Raw genomic sequence first — 17,431 nt, 5'->3', positions numbered from 1 at the left:
GACTCTTTATTTAACTTGCTCATTCACAAATCTCACACAGATTCTTTTCATTTTCCCCATTGTTTTCAAAATATAAAAATATCTAACTCGTTGCTGGACAGGCATCTCAAGGGGTTGCTAAGAGGAGGATGTGGGTGAAAATCCTGAAGTGCTCAGAATGCTCTGAATACCAGAAAGGGGGGTGGGTGGGCTGAATCTTTTACTGCCATTGAGTGGCCATTGGTTTATCCTCGGGGCACACGGTGGCTTTGAGCGCCCACTCAGGGCACCACAAGGCTCTGTGCACACCTGGTGCAGGGCACCCACAACCTTGCGTGCCTCCTGGTAGACGGTGTCAGCACTCCAGTGCGGGTTGAGGCCCCTGAGCCCGGTGGCCAGGCGGTTGTGCTCACGCAGCCACAGCGTGTGCAGGGCCGCCAGGGAGGGGATCTCGCTGGCGCGACTATCCCCAGCCAGGAAGCAGGGGGAGCGGCCCCGGGCGCCGGGCTCGGGGGCGCAGGCCGCAGGTGCACTCAGGGTCACGAAGGGCAGGAAGGCACGGCCATTGTCACGGTGGTGCGTGCTGACCCGCAGCCACCCCTCTGTGCTGGTCCAGTTTCGCAGCTGCTTCTCTGAGGCTGGGGAGCTGCCGTACACTGTGGACGCATCCAGGAAAGAGGTCAGCCCGTTCATCTGCTGTCGTGGGTTGGCCATGGACAGGTTGCCAAACAAGGCGCCTTGGGTCCCGGTGCCGCAGGCGGGGGACGACCGATAGAAGGGCAGGCAGGTGGCACCCATGGTCCATGAGGCGTTCGGGGGGAGCTGCTAAAAAGGGGGCGCAGGTCACTGCGGGATCTCGGCATCTTCTTTACAGACACTAGGAGCCCCAGGCCGACCACGACCCCACGTGGCTATCGGCCCTCAGTTCAAGTCAGCCCTCCCCTCCATCCAGGGTCGATTTACATAATTGGTGCAGCCCTGATGTTGCCCCTCTTCCCATTTCCTTTTGGGACATCTTGTTTAGTGCTTTCCCTGTTGGGGCCTCCTCTGCAGATGCCTGAGTGTCCCAACTGCTGGTTGTTTTTATTATACCACACCGCCACCCCCCATCAGAAAGCCCTTCACGGGTGAGGCCCATCCTGGGCGCACAGCTCAGCCGGGAACACCTGCTCATGCCAGTTACCAGAGGAGTGCCACTGAGGACAGCAGCTGGGCTGGTCTTTGCTCTTAGGTAGAAATGCCCTGAGCCGGTTTGAGGATGTTTTCTGAAGGGAAGTAGCTAACGCCCCTGCCTGCCCTGTCTGCTGGCGGGTGAGAGGGGAGATGCGAACACTGTTCATGGAAACAATATGCGCTGTCTGTGAAAACCCCTCAGGCACCGACCGACTCTGCAGCTCGGTTCCACACACATGGGGTCAGCTCAGCTGCTGGTGACGGCACGTCAACACCAAAGCTGAGAACAACTGAGATGCTTGTTCATGAGCACATGGGGCGAGTAAGTGACAGTGCGTACACGGTGTGTGACTAAGAAGCCACACGGCAACCCGGTTCCAGTCCATTTAATGACAGGGAGATGAGAGGAAGAGCTCTTGCCGGGTGGGCCCAGATCAGGACAACAGCCGAATGGGACGGACCCACAGATGTAAGTACAGACACACATGCACACACGCAGACATCACACACAGAGGCAGAGATCAGTTCTTAACAGCGGCAACCCTCAGGAATAAGACAAAGGAACTTTCTTGGTCTGACTTTTTAAAACGGCACCTGTTAGTTTCCCAATAAAAATGGGAATGTGTAGGCCTGACCTGTGGTGGCGCAGTGGATCAAGCACCGACCTGGAACGCTGAGGTCAGCGGTTCAAAACCCTGGGCTTGCCCAGTCAAGGCACATATGGGAGTTGATGCTTCCTGCTCCTCCCCCCCCCTCTCTCCGCTCTAAAATGAATAAATAAATAAAAATAATTAAAAAAACAAACAAACGGGAATGTGTAAAAATCCTACCTGTATGGGAAAGCATGGGTTTCTGTTCTCGCAAGTCAGCTTGCAGTCGGCTGCACCCCCAAATGCGGCTTTACTGGTACTCTGCGGTGTGAACGCAATGTCGTGACTGATATACTGCCCCCACACCACCAGCATATCAGAATACTGGTCATCATCTGTCACAGCCTTGTTGGAGACTTGAATGACCTGCTTGGTCACCTCCCAGACCTGGGTGAGACATGGGATCAGAGGCTAGGTTTGGGGTTAGCAGACACTTCACCTCTGGGAGCTGCGTGGCCGTCGTCCCTGTTGCAGAAATGAGTGAGTCACTTAACAAGCAAGTGTCGTGGATCAGGCCTCAGCCTCCAACTGTGAGTCAGGGAGCTCACGGAAACACAGACGGAGAGACAGCAAGAAGAGCCTTCGTGCAAAACTGTATTGCTCCACTCACTAGCTGGTGACTTCCCTCTCTGCAGCTTTCAGTGAGACGTGATTGCCCACCTCGCAGGGCATGCGGGTGGAAGGAATCCTATGAGCACCCACATGGAGCCTGCCACGCCGACCCAGAGCTCAGGGAAAGGTCGGGGGGTACTCACCGGGGGCAGGGGAACCCCCTTGTATAAAAAGTAGGGGTTCCAGCCTCGGGGCTCGCTGATGCCGTCTTCGTAGGCAGGCGGCAGCCACCTGGCCAGGGCAGTGTTGGAAGCACCCCACCTGGGCTGGTCTCTGTGGAAACAAGGCGCATAGGTGAGGGCGGTGAGAGGAGGGAGGAAGAACGCAGTGCGTCACGTGCAATGAACCATTCTCTAGAAGAATACTTGGGCCACTTCTGCAGACCCTTGGCCTCTTACTGTTCTCCAGCTGGACACTCTCACCAGTGCAGCCGAGTAGAACGGCTCTCTCGGGACGCATGGATGTTTGCATGGGACGTGGATCGTCTCAAGCAAGTGAAGTTCCCAAGATCTCGTTCCAGACACGCCCTTTCTTCCACCTGCCCTTCCCCGCTCAGGTGCACCCCTCAGGCTCTGGGCACACAGGGGGCCCTCCCTGCAGGACTGAAAGCCAGGGGGACTGCCAGCAGGGTTTCGTGTCCCTTAGCCGGGGTCCTAGCACCATCTGGGGCGCTGCGCCTTGTCCTACCTTATGCTTGACCTTCAACATGAAGGTTCTGCTAGAAACAGGGTTTGTTGGGAACTGCTGACATGTTCTAAACTCAGGACTAATGAGGTGGTTGTCAAGGGAGCAAGCATTAATACATTTCATTTGAATGAAAAATAACAGGCTTTCTCAGAGAGAAATAAGTCGTGTTTGGCTGGTGGGTTTTGACAGTGAGTTCAATGGGAATGTTTTCTGTATAGAGACAGACATGCAGTTTCTTCTGCAGGTCAAATTTTACCTTTTGCCGGAAAAGATAAAATGAAGGTGTTCAATAACATCTTGATCTAACAAACTATTTCTGAGCTATTGTGCTAAGGAAGGTCCCGCTACATAGGAGGCACAGGTGTGATTAAGAGTGGTGTGGTACATCCTGGAAGGTTTTTTGGCAAATGAGAAGATAAAAGAATGATGACTGGTAACTAATCTTTGTGTGAATCGGGTGCTTTCTAATTTTTGTTAAAAAAAAAAAGAATGAAAGAACATTCTGTTTGCTGACAGAGAGTAAAAGTAATGCTAATGATAGTGCTTCATGTGTTTCTTTTCTCATACATCTTAGAAGGCATTTGGAGAAGCAGATTCCATTCCTGCACCCAAACATGTCTGTGTTTAAGAATTAGAAACATTTGTGATATTCTGGTGCTGATCTGATCTACTGTGTCCTCAGAACAAGAGATGGAGATTATTTTTAAAATTAACCTCAATCTTGAAGCAAACAGTTAACACTTAGGCCCTGATGCGCTCTGATGATTTTTTAAAAATATGCAATTTCAACTTTTAAAATAAATATATGAACATGGAAACATACCTATATGATACAATATATACACAAATATATAACATTTATATAAGAATAAAAGATCTACAGAGCATATGTAAGAAGTAAAGGAATGTGTTAAAGGAGAAAATAAAAGACTTCTAGCCATAAAATATTATTGCAAAAAATTAAAAAATGATGGCAGAATTAGAATGGAAACATCAATGCAAAGAAAAATACAAAAGGGTTTCCTTTTGGAGAAAAATTTGTTCTGTTTTTTGAAAAAGGGTTATTTAGGTACAAAACTGTATGGTAGCCATAAACCCTTGGCATTTATCTCTAAACCCATGAGGGGAAACCCATGGGTGCTTGCCTGCTGGTTAGAGAATCTTTGCATGAAGAAGTGAGAGAGGCTATGACTTTGAAATTTGAAGTCGACAAATGTTGGGGTTCTCTGCGGCTAGAGAGTAAAATAATATGAACTGGAAAAGAGAATGGGTCCAGACTTCTTAAATTCCTTCAAGCTTCTGATGCGAAACACTTAGAGCAGGGGTCCCCAAACTTTTTACACAGGGGGCCAGTTCACTGTCCCTCAGACCGTTGGAGGGCCGGACTATAAAAAAAAATTATGAACAAATCCCTATGCACACTGCACATATCTTATTTTAAAGTAAAAAAACAAAACGGGAACAAATACAATATTTAAAATAAAGAACAAGTAAATTTAAATCAACAAACTGACCAGTATTTCAATGGGAACTATGCTCCTCTCACTGACCACCAATGAAAGAGGTGCCCCTTCCGGAAGTGGGGCGGGGGCCGGATAAATGGCCTCAGGGGGCCGCATGCGGCCCACGGGCCGTAGTTTGGGGACCCCTGACTTAGAGTATCCAGAGAGCTGTGTCTACAAGAACGGCGACAGCCGAATGATTATTCAAAACCTTTGGAAATATACATATTTAAAATCTAGTTGGTTTGTTTTGATGCTGACATCATTATTGACACATATTGGTCATTCCTGTGCCAGAGTGGGTGACTTGGTTGCCCTGCCTATAAAAGTGGAAGGAGCCGTGTGCTACCGAGAACACTTTCAAAATCTGGCAGCAGAGTGAGAGTAGGCATGTGGACAGGCCACTTTGATTTGGGCCGTGGTCACAGACTGAGCAGATAGGACTTCTTTCCATCCACAGGTCACCTAGGGACACACATTCCTGACACAAGAGAAAAGGGACTTTGTGGCTACTGTCCTTCCCATCACGGCCATGGTGTGCAGGTGTCATTCAAGGATGGCTAGCAGAAGTCGCGGCGACGGTGCCGGTGTCTTTGGGGACAGTACGTGGGGAATGACTCTATTATCAACACCTCATTGATCCCAAGCTCACCAGCATGGCTCAGTTTGCAAGTGATCTGGACAGACAGCCTTGAATGAGCTGCATGGGAGGCAGTCGCTGTAACAAAGTATTCAGACTGGTGACAGCTGGTTTGTCTCGACTGGAGTTCTGCCAAGTACTGCTCATGGGCGAGGCACTACTTCCCTCAATTAAAAATAACGAGATCTTAATTTAACTGCTTAGGCAAGGATCTTTTTGCTAATTGACTTTCACATTTCAGCAGTTCACGAGGATGTCACACCAGCCCAGGAGTACCCACACGTTTTCCTGAACACTCAGCGGATGTGGGCACTTAACCACCACAGGCAGAGCCTTGGCCTGCCCAGTGGGACCCTGTGCTTATGCCCGGTGACATCTGGGAACTGTGGCCCCCGTGTACCACCCTCTTGGGGCCTGGAGGCTCTTAGAGAGGGCTCACTGGTGTTGGAAGCATCTCCATCCCCTGCAGGATAAACTTTTAATATCACATGGTTGGATTTGTATCGATGGCCACGTTGCAAAAGGCACCACGAAGCTGACAAAAGCGAACAAATAGAGACATTCCTGGAGGACAGTTTCGTGGGGGGGACAGATGCCCGTGCTTCCACAATGGCTCCAAGTTACCATGTCATGTCTGAGACACCAGTCCCATGGACTGCATGGTATTCTGAAGTCTGCAGAGAACAGTCACTCCAGACTTCCAGCTGAAGAAACAAAGAGCTCAAGGTTGATACTGGGATACTCCACCAACTGCACCCTCCTGTCACTGACGTGGGACACGCAGAGCCGTGCGTGGGTGCCCTCCCTCAAAAAAAGGGCGTCCTCACCCAGGATCTGTCAGAGCAGAAAATGGTCAAGCTGACGACGGGCTAGGGTCCACCTGAATGCCGGCTCCCACTTCTGCCTCATGGCACCTGTCGCCCATTTTCTCAGCAGCGAGGGACACGGATGAGGACTGTGTTGGGGGGCATGTGGACCCCGGATGGCCCCCACATGGCCTGAGGAAGGACTGGGCCCCAGACCACACAACTGCACTAGTGGACGGCCCTGAAAGTCGGATGCTTGACTCATGGGGTGTCGGCCTCGGGCTATGCGGTCGGAGGCCAGTGAGCCCAGCCGCTAGGAGGCGGTGCTTGTGCTAGGTGGTTGTGAAGGTGATGAGTGCTTTCTGTAGTTGGTGTGCGCTCGACTGTTCGCAAAACTGAAAATCTCATCTGTACCCGTACTATGTTCGGTGATACTGCATGTTAAGAAGCCCTTGGGGGGCCCACCGACTTCCCTGCAAGCACTAAGGAGCTGCTCTGAGGCTGGCTGCAGGGGTCACTCAGGGCACCACCGCAAGTCTTGGCTCCTTTGTTTTTCTCATTTTGGGTCTTTTCACTAAGTACCCTTTCTAAACTACAGAGCCTAACCACGAAGGGGTACACCTGAAACTAACACAAACAAAACTGAAAGTAAACAGTGACTGAAAATAAAAAGTAAAAAACTAATTATGAATAAGTAAAGCCCAACTTGAGCTCTTGCAGCCACAGCATCTGACTATTGTTGTCTCAAGCAGTTTAAGTTTAAATATAGACGTTTCCAAAGCAGAGATGAATGCATTAAGAAGTTTCATTCCCACTAAGCCCACAAGGCATCCTCGCTGCTGGACAATTTCATCAATTTGGTCAAAACACAGATGAGGGGAAAAAAAGTGACTGTGAATATGATTGCAAGGCAAATCGCCAGAAACATAGGACGTTGTCTAGTCAGGCAGCAGATGTTCGGTGCATGGACACCCACGGTGTGTCTGCATGACAGATCCAACATTTAATTTAGATTTTGACAATTTCCCGGCAAATTAATATAAAACCACATACCAAATTATATAGACACACCAAACAATATCTTCAACCCAGGGCAATCTGGGGGATCGTACCTATAATTGAAATTCTTACATAGAATTGTAGCTTCTGAATTTATCATTTTCTTTATGAATTTATGGGTTTTGAGGTTGCACAGCACAGAACTTCCCCCCAAGAAAGGGGTTTCATGCAGAACTGTCACGTAAAGGAACTGGCACCTGGCCCAGGGCAGGAGCACCAGACAGATGTCCAGACAACGCACAGATGGGTGAGTGTGTCAAGGACAAGGAATCGGAAACTGGGAGCTCAGAGGCTGGGAAGGAAGGAGTCACAAACCATCTTCTCATGTTCAATCCAACCTGTAGGAGAAGACAGTACCTGTTGTTGCAAGCTCCTGTGATGGGCCTGTACTTGTCTGCCAGGCAGGAGTCTGGGCACCGTGGGGGCAGCATGTGGGCCAGGCAGCCCGACACGTTTGCGACCATGGTCAACAGCTCCTCTGACAGAGCATCTGAGGACGAACATCAGAACGTGAACTCTGTGCAGATGACACATTCCCATGTGAGCTCTCTGAGTCTGGGGTTCCCACGAGATGGCTGCTCATGTGTCAACCCTACAGCTTCCTCATGGCTCAGAATATGGGCTTTTAAGGTTTTATTTTCCTTGTGATCTTTGGAAAAGCCGTTCTAAGAGCTCTGAGCTCCTGGGTAAAGCCAGTATTCAGGGTGATAACAACCTCCCTGGGCAGGTCTCCAGTGCCACCTGTCACATGGCACAGCTGTGGTGTGTGCCCCACCATGCAATGCTCAGTGGACAGTGACTGCCTGGTTCCCCGCTAGAAACTCTGCCTCGGTCATGCTCGCTCATGGCATGCGTGTCCATCCACAAAACCTTCCTTTCTTTCCCTTTTTTTTTTGTGGCAGAGACAGAGAGAGTCAGAGAGAGGGACAGATAGGAACAGACAGACAGGAAGGGAGAGAGATGAGAAACATCAATTCTTCATTGAGGCTCCTTAGTTGTTCATTGATTGCTTTCTCATATGTACCTTGACCAGGGGGCTACAGCAGACTGAGTGACCCCTTGCTCTAGTCAGTGACCTTGGGCTCAAGCTGGTGAGCCTTGCTCAAATCAGAAGAGCCCCTGCTCAAGCTGGTGACCTCGGGGTCTCGAACCTGGGTCCTCCGCTTCCCAGTCTGATGCTCTATCCACTGCGCCACCGCCTGGTCAGGTTCCTTCCCATTGATGTTGGTTTTTGTCTTATGAATGTTCTAGATCACGGCCCAGGAAATAGTCTCTCTCGTTTTGAGCTTTCTTTCTTTCTTTCCTTTTCTTTTTTATTTATTTATTTTTTTTGGCCAATTCTAGTGCTATTCATTCAACAAATTATGTTGAGCTAGTTCTCCAAATTCGAGTTGAACAGCAGAGACACAGTCCATTTTCAGACTAACAAAAATAAAATGTTGTGTTTTTCCAATTCTTTTATTCTACGAGTGAGTAGGAGTCACATCTCCCAGGTGACAAGTGAGAAACACTCTGGAGGACACCCCCGCCAGCCCCTGAACTGGTCACCTGGTCTGCCCCGTGGCTGCTGCCCTGCGGTGGGACAGAGACCCCCTCCGGGTGCGTGTGTACCTGTGAGGAGCTGTTGTGGTCGCAGGTTTGCCCTTCTCTTCATTGCCTGCACCGAGGCTTCCATGATCTCTGCCGCTCGGGAAATAGCATGGCTCGTTGGCTCAGGGAGTTTGGAAAAAGACAGAAGCTGAGATGGAGAAATGGTATCTCTCTTCTTGAGGTTTCTACAGCACAAAGGGAGGCAGACAATCTTATTCTTCTATAGTAATCTGGTCACTAATGATGGGTCAGCTAAGCAGACACTCACTGAGAACCTACCAGGTGCCAGGGACTGCAGGCACACATGGACCCTGACCTCAGGCTCACAGGGTCTCAATCAAGGTAACTGGCACTGTTGAATGACAAAGAGAATGGCCAGCATTTATTTGCCCTTCCCACGTTTCCAATCCTCAACCTAGCTAACTCTCGTAACAGCTGTGCAAGATAAACCTTCTCCTAAAAATCCAGCTGGACAATTGGGTTCCAGCCAATGACATGGGGACTCAGCGTGCAGCCAGACCTCAAGCAGACCACATGCGAGGCATTCATTTCAAAAGGATCCTATTAGAGTGTGACTGTTACCAAGAGGGGGACGTAGCTCATGACTGCGCTTGACCGGGTGCCCCTCTCCATCTGTTCCTGGTTTTACACAAAGCGAAATAGGTCAGTGCTCAGGGCAGATAGTGTTCTCTTTCTCTCTCCCTTTGATACAAGTTTTCAGAAAATAAGTAAAAGTGAGTCTGCAACCAATATGAACAATAAGGAATTTTTCTGTCTGGAATAATAGAAATTTGGAATAAACCAACTGCTGCCTGGTGTTGTTTTGTGTATTTCATGTAATTATTAGTCAACTTCCACCATCACAGTGAGCCTGTAAGGCAAAAACCTGCTTCTGAGTTTCACGTTTGCTTGTCTTGTTTCACAGACATATAATATCAGACCGGTATATTGTTAATAGTAATGTCAGTAATATATTTTAAGTTAGGGCATGTTTTAATTATTTATAGAGGACAAGGGGCAGATTTAATACCCCAGTGAGCTGTGGCTCTATCCCAGCGGCCGACATGGAGGTCAGCTCAGCACTCACGTGGGCCTTTCTCCATGGTTGGTGCCTAAACCGTGGGAGGGAGGCCCATTCACCCGTCAGGACTTCCGTTTCTGTTGTGCCAACCCAGGGCAAGGTCGGGGGTAGTCAGTCCATGTGGAGCCCGGTGCTTTGCTCTGTTATGCTAGTGAGCCTTGGAGACTAACTCCTGGCTCTTCCGGTTGCTTCCACATGATGGTGGTAAGTGAATTCACCGACATGCACTCCAGCTCCAAATTTGTAAAATGAAGTCGCTGGGACTGACTTTGGTGGCAACTGAAATCAGTAAATATGTGAAGACTGTCACAGGACCAGGCACACCCTGGGGGACAGGCATACTGTCCCCTCCGGCCACCCCCTGGAAGGTGGTACCTCTGCATGGTGCTGTAGATGGCCTCGTCCACCAGGAGCTTACTCTCCTCTAAAATGCTGAGCACGTGAGAGTCTTCGGACTGCCCTACAGAATGAAGAGCAGACTTAGCACACAATCGAGGCCAGCAGCCGTCTGTCCTGTCGGCCCCTCCACGGAGCCCAGCTGGACACCGCACGGCTTCCATCTAGTTAGACCTGGGGCCCCTGGGGCCCGTTTTCCCATCCTAAGCAGTATTAGCTCCTCGCAGGCAGACCTACAGGTGGCAGGGGACATGGAAGGGGCCCAGCGCTGTTCGTACCTCCTGCAAGTTCAGTGGGCTGTGCTTTTTCCTCTCACTTCTGCCCAAATGGCCACTAAGAATTCTCTGTAGCTTTTTGTTCTTAATATTTTGTTACCTAAACCTATAATATAGAAAATTTCTGATAATCTTTGCCTGTGTTAACTTGTGTATTTAACAAAAGTGAAATTACTCAAGTGTACCAGCACCTTCCTGTGAAAAGACTCCCCCTTTTTACTTTTTTTTTTCTAGTTCTTGGAATGCTTAGTAAGGGCCATGGCCTGATGTTTGTCCTTCTAAATTCACGTGTTGAAATTCTAATGCAGTTTGATGGTGGCTGGAGGCGGGGCCCCACGAGCAGGATCAGGGTCCTGACAGCAGAGGCCCCAGGACCTCCTCACCCGCTGTGACGTTTATGAGCCGGGACGCTCTCACCGACTCCAGACCTGCCAGCACCTTGAACTTGGACTTCCAGCCTCCAGAACTCTGGGAAATGAGCATCAGCTGGTCACAAGTCCCCACTCATGGTGCGGTGACAGCGGCCCAGACGGACTAAAACAATGTCATGACTCCACTTCTAGGTTAAAATGTGAGAAATGCTATGAAGTCCAACGAACTGGAATGAAGGTTGCCAACCTCTCCCCTTTTAAGCAAATGCGCTCATTCAGCCGGCTTCCCACTTGCCCCGTCTGTGAGCAATGCCTCTACTTCCTGCAGCTCATCTGCATCCTATTTTCTTTAATAGCTGTGCCTGTGGGAGCATTTGTCATGAAGACCATGGCACACAAATCCTAACTTGGTACAAACACTAGAAATGCACCCTGGTCTGTGTCGTGGTAAATGTACATGGTTTCCATGATAAACTCTTACGATTTTGAGAAGGGACTTATGTCCGTTGTTTCTTAGACCCACAACAGTCAGGCACGTATTTCTGAGCAAAAATAAAGTCCCTTCCCACTGTCAAGTTACTTGTGTGGCAGAATTCCCAGGGACAGAGTTTGTTTCTCCTTGAGCCAGGCCCTCCTGGGGTCCCACTCTGGACCTGTTCCTGGACCTGTCTCTGTGCTGCACAGATGTCCAGGCTGTTAGAGGCCTTGCTTGTGATACCAAACATTCTTGCAACTCACAGACTAACCACAAAACTAAACTGTGTGTCCGGTCTCACGCTGGTTCTCAGTGTTCATCAGCTAGATTCAAACACGAAGGTGTGATGTTTCTGTGTGGAGACCTGGGAGGTGAGAGTTATTGTGACCACAGCTCTGTCACCCCTGAGTCCCCTGGGCCTCTGTTTTCTGAGCTGTGAAATGGGCGCATGGACCACACAGGGTGGACAGCCCCAGGGAGCAGCTCTGTCTGCAGATGGCCAGTGTGGTCCAGCAAAATCCTGGTCCTCAGGCCTGGCGCCTCAGCTAGTTCTGAATATGGACAGGGAGCAATCCAGTGTTTGCCTCACACAGTCTGAGCGCAACTGATACAAACTCAAACTCACGCACAAAAAAATCCAAGAGGCATCACCATTTAAATTCTGGCCATGGTGACATTTGACTGATAGCAGTTATGTCTCAAGTAGTTAAGCAGCAATTATTTTGTTTTAAAGCTATTGCTGGCTTGTTGTCAACTGAGAGGAAAAAAATCTCTCATATTAAAGAACAAAAAAAGTGAAACATTATAAGATAATGTTTTCTAATAAGTAATTTACAAGGTAAACAAGTAATAAGCCAGCTTCAAAACATCCCATTAACAGTAAATAAGCTCCAAAGTACAGCATTTTTATTGGACGCTGTACTGTGCATGATTTATATATTTACTAAAAGTTTAAGCAAAAAAAGTCACAGCTCCCAGAGATGGGGAAATAATTTTTTAAAATGCATTAGAAAGCTATAAATACCACAGTTCCTGGCTTTTACAGAAACAAAACAGGTGCAGATATTTTTGTTCTGTTGAATTGCTCTCTGCGTAACAACTTTGTGTGCTACAGATGAGGGTCTCACGATGGTTACAAGTAGTAATGATGCTGGATTGTTGTCCAGTTTACACATGAGCAAGGGGGAGGGAACCCAAACTACCCAGTGAGCAACCGGCAGTGAGCCCACCTGCTCCATCCGACCTGGTGCTCACCTCCGCGTCCTGCTGCATGGTGCTTTCTTAAGGAACATAAGTGCCTGTGATCACAGAGCCCCAAGCATCCGTAAAATTGGAAAAAATGGTGGCTCCCAGCAGGAGGCACGTCTTGGAGGGGGCATGGGCTGCAAGGACTCAGAGTGCCCACCAGTCCTTGGGGGATGGTTGGGAGACCTGTGTCAGACTGCAGTTGCCCCAGAGGCTTCCAGAGAGCCTGGGGCCTCCCAGGGAGGTGTGAACCTTCCAGAGTCTGGCAGCTGGAGTTGCCCATCAAGCAGGCTCCTACCTTCCGCTAAGCACACGATCCCTTCTTGGGGTTTGGGAATTTTTTTCTTCTGTTTCTTATTTATTTTTTAGCAAACCAAAAGCAGAGTTTAGGTGTGATGTTTCTGCATCTAGATAGTTCTCCTAACCAAGCTTGGCACTGTTAATACCCTGATTTCAAAAAATGCATCACAGACATTATTTAATAAGGTGACCAATCATCCTCCTTTAGGGAGGACAGTCCTTTTGTAAGTTCCACTCTCCCTCAAAAAGTGTCCTCATATATGTCCTTTTTTTTGATATTGGAAGACTAATCTGTAAATGTCCATATTCAATCCATGCAGAGTCGATCCATTGCATGTAATGTGACGTATTTGTATCTAAATGAGTACTTTTTTCTTAAAGTTATTATTAAAAATTAATAGGCATGTAAGCATAATTAAAATATTACAAATGTTTTTATTATGTATTGATCATATTATAGTGCAGTGGTCCCCAACCCCAGGGGCCGCGGACCGGTTCCGATCCGTGGGCCATTTGGTACCGGTCCGCAGAGAAAGAATAAATAACTTACATTATTTCCATTTCATTTATATTTAAGTCTGAATGATGTTTTATTTTTAAAAAATGACCAGATTCCCTGTTACATCGGTCTAAGACTCACCCTTGACGCTTGTCTCAGTCGCGTGATACATTTATCCGTCCCACCCTAAAGGCTGGTCCGTGAAAATATTTTCTGACATTAAACTGGTCCGTGGCCCAAAAAAGGTTGGGGACGACTGTTATAGTGCATTATTTTTGCAATGAATAAAATGTTTCTTTTATTTATATTTTCTTCCATTTATTTTTGTTTTCCTTTTCATTGTAAAAACTTGGTCACCTTATATTTAGTAAAAAGGGAATTTACAGCAAATGGACAAGCCACTAATCCCAAAGAAACACTTTCCTTTTCTAAATACCTGAGCTGGCAAAAATGGTGTAATAATAGGGAAATCAGTTACTTTTTCAAAAAGAATGGTTTTTTAATCCTTTGAACTCAAGAATGACTGTTCTTTCCCCGGGAAAGCTAAAACATGAGGGGGTCTCACTGCCCCTCAGAACTGCCAACTGTGTTCTTTGCTGGGACTAAGAGCAGTGACTTTATAAAGGTCCACAGACCACACTTCACGTGTTACTCACCCCAGAGGAGGCCCCAGCCCCACAAGAAAGGGAAGACAATATGGCTGCTGGCCACGAGCAGCATGACACCCAGGATGACAGCCAGTGCTCTCATTCTGAAACCAAGATAAAGAGAGAAATGAACTCAGTTGGGCCAGGGCCGCAGGAGCTGCCTTTCTAGGCAACTGACCCCTGCTCATCCCTACCACAGTGACAGAGGCTCAGAAGCTGGCGTCTGGGCTGCAGAAGATTTTGGTTTACTTCCTGAACCGAGAAGACGCACCCACTCAGACACAGGGCTGAGCAGGCCTCCCATGTCCTCATTATTTGAGGACAAATCTGGAGAATGTGGCATCCATTTTCCATAATCCAGCTGTGCAGAGAAAAGCATGCATACTAACTAGGACTGCAGCCTTTAGAAGAGAGGTGAATGCAGTTTGTGAAGGCACACGTGATCCTTATGGCATTCTTGCTTCTGCTAGTGAAATGACCTCAGACTTAAAAAGCTGTTAAGACGAAGTGGGAGATTCTAAATCAATCCTTTCCCCTCCCCAAACCTTCGCTCTCCTGCTCTCCGACGTGCAGTCGCTGTTTTAGACGGGGTGCGTCTGGGCGATGGATGACCTGCTAGAGGCAGGTCCTGGAAGCCATCCCCGCTGTCTGTCCATCAGCTCCCCACATTTGCCATTTGGCCCAAATAACAACCACCCCAGGACCACTTTACAAGTTTCCATGGTAAGTTTTCCCCCCAGAAAATGGAAACGGTGCGTGTGACAACCTGACCTTATTTTCTCCTCTTCTGAGCCACGGAGGTTGAACGTGAGGACCGGGAGCTTCCTGTGGCCGTAGCTCTTTTGGACCGTGGGTCTCAGGTGTGTCCAGGGCTGGGCTGCTCTCCCTATAAACCAGCTCTGTGCTCCAACACCCACCAAAGCGGCCCACGCTCCAGTGGTTCCCGCTCCCATGGCGACGAGATGTCCCAGGCTGGATCCACGCCCGGCGTCCGTGCGTAGGTCAGAAACAAGGCCTGTGGAAGGCTCTGGCCACACGTCAGAGAGACAGAGGACAAGAAAATCATGTGCTGAGGAAGAGAAACCACCCAGAACTGACCTGGCAACACCTGCATCTTTCTCTCCTGCTTTTCTGAGTTAGATGCTTACGAACAAGAGGACTTGAACATTGGAGGCTTAGCAGAACTGGAGGCCGCTCCAGGGACAGTGCAGAGGACCCGCTGTGTGGGGGCTGTGGTTGACTCAGCGTCCCTGAGCCCTCTGTCCCCGAACACCTCTGAGGTGGAGCAGCACATTTCCTGGTCTGCTGGCAATGCTGTTTGCTGAACTTCTCATCTCAGGTTTCTTAGGAAACCCTCTTCTTCCTCCTTCTCCCCTTCCCTGTCTCCTTCGGGAGTTGTTGGGGGACATGCAGGGTTTCACCCGGGAGAGGCATCAGCCCCTGAGCCTCAGATCACAGGCTGGGAGGCATGTGAAGCACAACAATGTCACCATCAGCTGTGGGAGGGTCGCTCTGCAGGTGATGGTCAGTGTGGAGAGAGCTGCTCCCGGCCAGCCCGGTGGGGTTCCACTTGTGCGGTTAATCAATGGTGAAGAATCAGCAGGAGTCAAAACCCACTTAGTTTTTTTCCTTGTAATTGGATCCTTTCATGGACCAGTTCTGGTCATCAGTGTATTTAGTCCAAAGGGTTGATAATGAGTGGATCTAAAAACAACCTGAGGCTCCGTGATTAGAGGGATATTATTGGCCATGTGGTTCTTCCCACCTTCCCGAGGCCCCTTTGTTAGGAGCTGGGGACACATGGTCACAGGTCCCCCTGGGTCTTGTTCTCAAGGAATGGGAAGGATTTGGGGTTAGAAAATGACAATATTGAGGTTTGGGGAGAGGAGAGTGAGCTAAGTGGCTGGTAGTGTGGTGAGGGGTGCTGAATTCTCTATCTTGGAGTGTGTCACCGCCCCTCAGGCATGCCACCCCAGGTCGGGGGTGAGGAAGGGAGGGCAGTGGCCCCAGGTCCCCAAGAAGGCAGGGAGGCCCTGGAGATTTGGCTGCTTGACTCCGTGTTGGGTAGGTGGGGTGGAGAAGAGATCCAGGAACTAGGAGGTTCCTCTCGACTTAGGTTAGAATGCTGGAAATGTCACCCAGAGATTCTCCTATCAAAACCAAATTTAAGTTTCTCTCCATCTCTGACACTCCAAGTCCACAGTATGGTGGCTGGAGGTGGAGATGGGATATCTACATAAATCATTATAGTGCAGAGCAGAGGTGAGAGATGCCACAGAGGACAGAGAGGTGCTGGGAGTTGCGGGGTGGAGGAAGACAGCCTCTGCTTGAAGGGGGCGCTCAATTCTGCACGCAGCCAGGCTGCAGGGACAGCAGTCACCCTGGGGGGTGTCACAGGACCTGTCCCTCCAGTAAAAGTGCCCATGGGTCATGTGCATACAAACCTTAGTCCGCACACAGGATGCGTTTCCATGGGCACCTCACATGGACATGCCCTGTGCATGGGAATGCTGGCCTGAGGTCAAGTGCCCTCCTTCTGCAGAAAGACGTTCTGTGGCTGGCGTCAGCTGATGGTGGAGGTTTGTGTGGAGGCCTGTGAACCGTAACGGTTGTCTGAGGTCCACTGCACCTTTGAGGAGTTCCAGGTCACAAGTCACACGTTCAGGAGAGGGCTCAGAGCATCCTTGCAGAAACAGCAGGAAACACTGGAAGACAGGACTCCTGGACGTCCACTCTGCACGTTCACTCGTCGCTCCCGAAGATTCCAGGCCATCCAGCCTCGCGGCGCACCCTGAAGGGGCAGCCGTCAGACAAACACAAGCTTCCTTCTAGCAAATTTAAATCACTGCAAGGGACGTCAGGAGGGGACTGGGCTCTCCAGGTCGATTAAATGTCCCTGTGACCTCACTTTTAAGTTGTGTGTTAAAAACACTGGCATTGGATGAGTTATGAACAAGATACTCTATGACTTCCCTGCAAGGACTATATTCCTTAACTAAGTACTATATTTAAAGATAATGAGGAAGAGGAAATTATTTGGAGATTAAAAACAGAAATGTATCACTTAAAAACAGAGCTAAAGGAAACACTTTGGCTTTTGTTAGGGTCACACATAGAAAAGGCTCCACCGGCTTGTCCCATCTGTCAAGATGGCTCAGACGCATGCTTCTGAGGAGCCTCTGGGTCACCTTCAGCTGGGATTGATGGCCCAGGGTGGGGGCCACTTCTTGGCATTTCGGTGGAACATTCTATCAAGCCAGTACATGCAACACCTGCTTTCCCACAATGTCCAGGCCCCAGACCATGAGGACTGCTGGGATTTGGGAGTGCGCTTTGTCAACAAGAACGTCTCTCCGAAAGTGTTGAGTGTTGACATAGAGACCAATGCCCCAGAATGACATGTCTAGTAAGACACATGTCCTGGGATTTGTGAAGACCATGCAC

The 17,431-nt window shown here is 49.1% G+C and overlaps 1 protein-coding gene across 1 annotated transcript in view; it reads right to left on the bottom strand.

The window, feature by feature from the left end:
* TPO (thyroid peroxidase) overlaps positions 1-14,946 on the bottom strand; it is a 33,461-nt gene extending 18,515 nt beyond the window's left edge. Inside the window, exons 1-8 of the mRNA XM_066384947.1 lie at positions 14,759-14,946; positions 13,997-14,091; positions 10,155-10,239; positions 8,720-8,883; positions 7,466-7,598; positions 2,558-2,687; positions 1,983-2,189; positions 289-801 (exon numbers count right to left, since the gene is read on the bottom strand). Coding sequence (XP_066241044.1) covers positions 289-801; positions 1,983-2,189; positions 2,558-2,687; positions 7,466-7,598; positions 8,720-8,883; positions 10,155-10,239; positions 13,997-14,091; positions 14,759-14,940 — 1,509 coding nt within the window. The 5' untranslated portion in view covers positions 14,941-14,946. The remainder of the gene's footprint in view (positions 1-288; positions 802-1,982; positions 2,190-2,557; positions 2,688-7,465; positions 7,599-8,719; positions 8,884-10,154; positions 10,240-13,996; positions 14,092-14,758) is intronic.
* Positions 14,947-17,431: the final 2,485 nt, after the last annotated feature.

The sequence above is a fragment of the Saccopteryx leptura genome, chromosome 5 (assembly GCF_036850995.1).
Source record: "Saccopteryx leptura isolate mSacLep1 chromosome 5, mSacLep1_pri_phased_curated, whole genome shotgun sequence".
Lineage (NCBI taxonomy): Eukaryota > Metazoa > Chordata > Mammalia > Chiroptera > Emballonuridae > Saccopteryx > Saccopteryx leptura.
Note: the sequence above shows the minus strand (reverse complement) of the source record. Positions and strands in the feature narration are given on the sequence as shown.